General features: G+C 34.7%; 1 protein-coding gene across 1 annotated transcript; it reads left to right on the forward strand.

Moving 5' to 3' along the window:
• The first annotated feature begins 3,980 nt into the window (after nucleotides 1–3,980).
• LOC132640097 (cytochrome P450 77A2-like) lies at nucleotides 3,981–6,299 on the forward strand. The gene is made up of 2 exons (XM_060356531.1): nucleotides 3,981–4,939; nucleotides 5,600–6,299. Exons 1-2 carry the CDS (start codon nucleotides 4,057–4,059, stop codon nucleotides 6,253–6,255), a joined length of 1,539 nt encoding a protein of 512 aa, XP_060212514.1. The 5' UTR covers nucleotides 3,981–4,056; the 3' UTR covers nucleotides 6,256–6,299.
• Nucleotides 6,300–7,427: the final 1,128 nt, after the last annotated feature.

Raw genomic sequence — 7,427 nt, forward strand, 5'->3', positions numbered from 1 at the left:
AGTTTAGTAATCATAGATATGATAGGTTTGGAGGATTAACTTAGTGCCTATTTAATAGAAACTTAGGATGTATGATAGGTTTACTCAGTTAATTGTCCTTTAAATTTCTTCATAATGAGTGTATTCTTAGTTAAATGACCTTGTGGATTAATAGCTCTCAGTTTGGTTCAAGTGTTGATTAGTGGAAACTTCAGTTTAATTCAAAAAGAAGTAAATAGCTACTAGTCCTATTCAAGATTTCCTGGAGTTAAGCTCTAATTAACTTTTTCTTTGGTGAATGTTATGGAAGACTATGTGTAATTCTCTATATCAGTTTGATGGTTCAGTGTATTTAATGTTAAAATCTTAAAATAGTGACTGTTTTTCCTGGGATACAATGTCTAAAATTATGCCACCTTCAAACAATTTTTCTCCCTAAGTTTGTCCAGTCAAAGGTAAATAAGAATGACTAAATGTGTTCATCCCAACTTCAATTTGTTTGTGACCTGTTGGGATCATGTTGAGTGATTAACAAATCACCTTTGAGTTCAGACAGTTAATGGTGTTTTCGATCCTTTCGATTATGTTCTTTTCCCCTGAAATATTTAAGGTGCCAACAAAGAGCCCTTTGTTTAGTTATTACTCATTGTATTTGCCGTTGGTTGAGGTATTGAATTTACTTTGAGTACCTATTTCTCTATAACAGATAGGAAAATGTAACAGTGCACAGCTTTACCTTGTCTATTGTTTGCATACATTTTTCTTTGTCTATTTTTACAGTTCAATTGTTTGCATACATTTTCCTTGTCTATTTTTACCTATTTCGCACTCGATCATATCCCATAAGCTTTACATTTTCATATCTGTTATAGTTGGTCGTATTTGGTATCGGAATCTGTTTGAGTATGCAAAATATATGCTAAGGTCTTCATATATATTGTTATAGGAGAATCATGGTATGGTTTACTGCTTGGTTCTTTAATACCTTTTGACAGTAAGATTTCTCTCTAACTTCGTCATTTTTTTCTTTCTTTGCATGAACACCGGAGCAAAATGGAGTCTTTGTAAAAGACTCTCATTGTCCAAGCCGGTCTCGCCCTGAGACTCAACAACATCGCTACATCGACTACTATTGCATTTCCTCTCGTGTTTGAATCCATGTCCATAATAGATCAAAACTTAACAACCACGATTCTCGACTTCGAGAAGCCTACTATGATGGCTTCTTATATTGTTCTGTTTTCAATCTTTCTAACCATTTATTTGCCTTATCTAATTTATACCTTTAAATTTGTTGTGTTATATAATTTAGTTGATCCATAACTTGCCCACTTAGTATCAGACTTATAGTTTAAAAAAAAAACATATAGTTCAATAGCTTAACTAGGTAGAGGTAAATAATTAATTAATTTTAGTATCACCTATTCGACATATACTCGTCTTAGCTGTTCAAACAAGTTCGAATATTTTTTTAAGGTGTTGGTCCAGTTCTTATATTCATTCTCGAACTCCAAAGTATTTTGGAAACCTTTTAGCCCAGGACCCAAATATGAAATCGTTTGTTTTTTAGGTGCAGGCTTTGTTTTGGCCTAACTTGGCATGATGGATAACTTTAATGATTTTTAAACGGAGAATTCAACACAGAAGTTGATTTTCTATACAAAACAAGATTTAAAAAATATTAATCACCTTGCTATCCATTCTCGATTCTTGAATCCAAGGATAAAATTGTTTTAAACTCCACATCACATTTTTAATAACGTCAAATGGATTTAAATACAAAGCTAACCACCGCTTTTCACTTTTGAAATACGAATCCCCTCTTGTTTTATAATTAACCAATTATTTATACATTATTATTTATATTTTTACAAGGCCTTTCAACTAAACATAAGTCCGGTCGGTTAACCATTGTAGGATGCCTAATACCTTCCCTTTAGATTAGTTGAACCCTTACCTAGATCATTTGGTTTCGTAGACATTAAAACGGAGTTAACTTTAGATAATTACTTTAATTAACCATAGGTACCCTAATTCACCATAAATAATTAGGTTGCGACTCCCTAACTTTAATTAACCCCGGAATTACCGAAATGTTGTAAACTATTTTGACTTCGGTTAAAATAGGGTATAACAATTAGTAATGGTGGTTTGGTTACTGGTTAGAGTAATATAGGTATGAGTAATGCATGGATTAGTTATGTGGAAATTAGTTATTCATGTAGCATTAGTTATTCCATCTTCTACCCTGCATAAATTAATACATGTATCAGTTCTGCGGGATTGAAAGCTGATAACCAAACACCGTACTTGGTGAGCTGAATTTTATACATTAGCAACTAAAATGCTGACAAACATGGTACTAGTTATGCTGGTTTTAATACATGAATGATCCACTTCCTAACCAACAGCCAAATGACCCCTTACTACATTTCAATTACAAACGAGTTGACATAAGCCATATGAATCCTCTATATCCATCATAGTACTCTATTTCGGAATGCGTGTTGGACATGTCTCCGATGTACTGTGTCAGACATGATATCCAAAACACGCACACTGCAATCTCTTTTTACTGTCATTCATACTTACAGATTACAAGTCATATGCAGCAAGTGTTTCCTAATTCATACCAGAAAATACTGTTGCTCCTTTCACCAAGAGATGATGATAACTGCACCCCATTCAGGAGAAAAATGAAGACAGTCGTAAAGAGGACTTTGCTTGGGATATAGGTATTACATAAAAGTTTTAAATGATGTAAATCATATAACAGCTTACCTCAATAAACTCAAATAGTAAGTCGATAAAAGTACTAACTTTAGAGATTAAGGTGAACGAAATCCACCTTCATATCATAGAATCTCAACAACTATTGGTTCTCCTGAATGCGTCATAAAAGAACAAGGATACTCGCTGGAGTTAAACAGAAATGGCTCTTCGGCCACTCTCAATTACCTTTTTTGGCCAGGATTTGAAGTTTATGGGTTTGGGATTCTAGTTCTTTTAAGTTATTGGATTCTAAATCAATGATTTGTTCATATTCAATGGATTTCTTAAGACAAACACAGGGTTTGGATCAAAGCTACCAGGTTCGGCCAAACCTATAAGCTATACTCTGGCTCCACCCCGGCCTGACTCTCAAAGAGATCTTTTTGATTAGTAATGTATTTTACCAGCATAAAGAGACAGAGAGTACCAAAGATTCTACAAATCTTTATGATCATTTACACCCAAAGAAGAACACCTTTCAAACTTCATTTAGACCTCTAGCAGTACTAAATCTCCATAAACTAGTGATCTCCTCGTCCGGCTCATATACAATTAATAATGTAATAAAAAATTTGAGCTTTTAGTATAATTTAACATGCTATAACAAGTTATTTATCATTACTTTAGATTACCCATCAAGTATTGGTATAAGTAAAGTCAATCGCAATCAGGGAAGAAGCTAGAGTATAGTTTACGAGTTTGGTTGAATCTAGCTTTGATCCAAACCCGATATTCGTCTTAAGAAATTCGTTGAATATGTATAAATAATGAGATTTGTGAACTTGGGAATTAGTTACCTGATAGGACAAATTTTTTTATACTGATGGTGTATATAACTTAAACTCTTTATGTAACAATATGTTCTCTTTTTTTTTTTTTTTCCTCCAGGTGTCGGTAGCTGCTTTGGACTTTGAGTAATACAGAGTCGTGTAAAGCCCTTTAAAAGGTGAATCAAGCGCTTGCTACGAGGATTTTTTTCACTCATCCATGGCTTAAATCCGAGACATTTGATTAAGGGTAGAGGAATTTTATCCGTTCCGTGCTACCAGTTAATTGAATAATCTTGTTTCTATCCTTACCCTTTTCCAACTTTGGTTTTACATTATTAAAGCCTTGCATTTAACACCCACAGTTTCCTTCTGTTGAAGAAGTAAGCCTTATTAAATATTTCCCTATCCCCCACCTGTAATTTCAAGCTTTCTTCCTATTTTTATACTCAAAACTTTTCTCATTTTTGTGTCAAACACACACACAAAACAGTATTGAGAGCTAGAGTTTACACTATACTTCACTATTCTTTTTCCAATGGATTCTTTCTCAACATCTTCACTTTCCCCTTATTATCATCTCATTTTTACTATCTTAGCCTTTGTTCTTTCAGGCCTGATTTTCTTGGTCTCCAAAAAAAGCAAATCAAAGAAACTAAATTTGCCTCCCGGGCCACCGGCATGGCCGGTAGTCGGTAACCTTTTTCAAGTCGCACGTTCCGGAAAATCGTTTTTCCAGTACGTGCGAGAGCTTCGTCCGAAATACGGTTCCATTTTTACCCTCAGGATGGGTACAAGGACCATGATAATAGTCAGCAACGCAGACTTGGTCCACGAAGCATTGGTCCAGAAGGGTCAGGTTTTCGCGAGCAGGCCTCGCGAAAACCCGACTAGGACCGTGTTTAGTTGTGACAAGTTCACGGTCAACGCGGCAGTATACGGGCCCGTTTGGAGGTCATTGAGAAAAAACATGGTCCAAAACGGGCTTAGTTCCATGAAGCTAAAGGAATTTCGGGCCGTAAGGAAAACTGCAATGGACAAAATGATTGAGAAAATCCGGGCCGAGGCCCGGGAAAATGACGGCGTAGTCTGGGTGTTGAAAAACGCCCGGTTTGTTGTCTTCTGCATCCTTCTAGCTATGTGTTTCGGGGTCGAGATGGATGAGAAAACGATTGAAACAATCGATCAGATGATGAAAACTGTGTTGATGGTTCTTGATCCAAGATTGGATGATTATTTACCGATTTTGAGCCCGTTTTTCTCAAAACAAAGAAAACGGGCCATGGATGTAAGAAAACAACAAATTGAAACAATTGTGCCATTTATCGAAAAACGCAAGAAGATTCTTGAAAACAAAGAATTTGATAAAACAGCAGCTTCATTTTCGTACCTCGACACACTATTTGATCTCACAGTTGAAGGTATGTTATTGTTTCATTTGATACTGTAGTCCATAGTAGTACTTTTTTTCTTTTTAATTAGTGTATTTAAAAATAATGACGTCTTTAAACTTCTTAGTTTATCTTTAATGGCATGCTTTTATATATAGTCGTCAAAGTGTAATACTCCTCAGCACATTTAAGATTATAAGTTTAGTATGTGACAAAAAAAAATTCTTAAACTTCGTGAAAATGAGTTTTGTGGCTTTATTTTATACGTAGTAAAAAAGATTTGGTACTAAAGACATGTCCGTTTATGAAATAAGATGATTATTTAGAATAACTTTCTTTCAACTATAAATTGTAGCCTTTTATGAGAAGTGATAAGGGTTGGATGTACCATTTGCAGTTTACTGTATGCGTTCGGTAAAAGTAGTAGCTTCTGTTTAAATTTTATGTTTGATTCTAAAATTTTGTTCTGATATGTACAGATTATAAGTTCAGAATCAATAACTCCAAAGGGTAATTAAAACTCATAACCTAAATTTCAAATTGTGGACCCGCTTCTAATAGTAATTAAGTTAAAGGCACTTGTTTGTACTTCTATATAAGCAGTATATACGCAATATTTCTTTAAGAAAAGTCGTTTTCACATCTAAAAGTTTGTGCTCTAACTTTTTAAAATTTTGTTATTCGCTATAGGTAGAAATTCAGGCCCCAAAAATTCAGAACTCGTCACGCTATGTTCAGAGTTCCTTAATGGAGGGACGGACACAACAGCAACAGCGATAGAATGGGCCATAGCAAGAATTATCGAAAATCCAAGTATACAATCGCGATTATACAAAGAAATAAAAAATACAATTGGTGAAAAAAAAGTCAAAGAAAAAGATATAGAAAAAATGCCATATTTAAACGCCGTAATAAAAGAATTATTACGTAAGCATCCACCTACGTATTTTTCACTGACCCATGCAGTAATAGAGCCAGCTAAGTTGGGTGGGTATGATATACCCACGGATGCAAATGTGGAGATATTTTTACCCGGGATATCAGATGACCCGAATTTATGGTCCGAACCCGAGAAGTTTGACCCGGATAGGTTCTTTTTAGGCAAGGAGGACGCGGATATAACGGGTGTGTCGGGTGTGAAAATGATACCATTTGGTATGGGTCGGAGGATTTGCCCCGGTTTGAATATGGCAACGGTTCATGTGAGTCTGATGTTGGCGCGATTGGTTCAAGAATTTGAATGGTCCGTTTACCCAGAAAATACCCGAGTGGATTTTAGTGAGAAATTGGAATTTACTGTGGTGATGAAGGATACTCTAAGAGCTAAAATTAAGCCAAGAATGTAAGAGGGGTTTTTAATATGTATTTTTGTTGAAATTTGTTTTTTTAGTTGGGGGGGGGGGGGGGGGGGAGGAGAGGGCGGAGAGGGGAGGTTTGAATTATGTATTTTATGACTTTATTATTGTGTAATTTTGTGAAACAACTAGTTTCTTTATTGCTTATAGAAATTGAGTATTAAAATAGTACTACTAATAAATTGAGAAGCATTATATTTTTGTACTGGCTTATAGAAATGGAGTATTCAAATAGTACACATACTCAAGTACTCATAGTACTGGATCTTATATTTTTGCTTTTTAATCCTTTTTCTTTCCTCTGTATGGTTTCTCGTTAGTCTTTATTAATTAAGACAATAGTAAAGTCACATGTACTTTGCAAAAAAAAGTGTAAATGCAACAGGGTCCTTCCAACCCAACAACAACATACCCAGTGAAATCCCACAATGTGAGGTCTGGAGAGGGTAAAGTGTATGCAGACCATACTCCTATCTCGTAAGACAGGGAGGTTGTTTCCGAAAGACCCTCGGCCCAAGAGAAATCGCAACGAAGAAAGGTTAGAGGGCCCTTCCAACCCAAAAAAAAAAAAAAAAAGAGAAAAAACAGTTGTTCTCTACTTTTCTAGAAGAATGGTTTGATTATTAAATTCTTGTGGAAATTTGTTGAGCAATTCTCTTTTGATCAAATACTGAAATTGTATATTTTTTTTGTTCAAATTAATTTATCAAAATTAAAAAAAAGGAGTGGGCAGGAAACACTTTGTATTATGTTTTTGTTTTCCTTTTCAAACCATCATCTTTTACAATAAGTTACTAGGAATTAATTTGCTGTTTCATAAGAGAAGGGAAGGCATAAAATTTAATTTTGCCAGAAAATGACAAGAATGATATTTTATGAGGAATAAAGAGAAAGTTGCGTGATTTTATCGTTACAAAATTAAGTTTATTATTCCGCTATTATACTAAAAGCGACCTTCTTTTCCTTCATTGACTTATTAAAAAAGCAAAAAGGTGTACAACTTTCAAATTATCAGTTGCCAAAAAAACAGCCCTACCAATTTTGCGGCTACTTTACTGCCCCTTCATCCGAGCAAACCCATTAATATTTTTCTACTATATTAGAAGAGTATATTAGAAGAGTGGGTTTGGTCATCAAGCACCCACTCTTCTAATATAGTTAAT

Source organism: Lycium barbarum, chromosome 5 (assembly GCF_019175385.1).
Source record: "Lycium barbarum isolate Lr01 chromosome 5, ASM1917538v2, whole genome shotgun sequence".
NCBI lineage: Eukaryota > Viridiplantae > Streptophyta > Magnoliopsida > Solanales > Solanaceae > Lycium > Lycium barbarum.

Coding starts and splice junctions, on each gene's coding strand:
- LOC132640097 (XM_060356531.1), top strand. CDS start 4,057: ATGGATTCTTTCTCAACATCTTCACTTTCCCCTTATTATCATCTCATT. Junction 4,940..5,599: donor ATTTGATCTCACAGTTGAAG/GTATGTTATTGT, acceptor TATTCGCTATAG/GTAGAAATTCAGGCCCCAAA.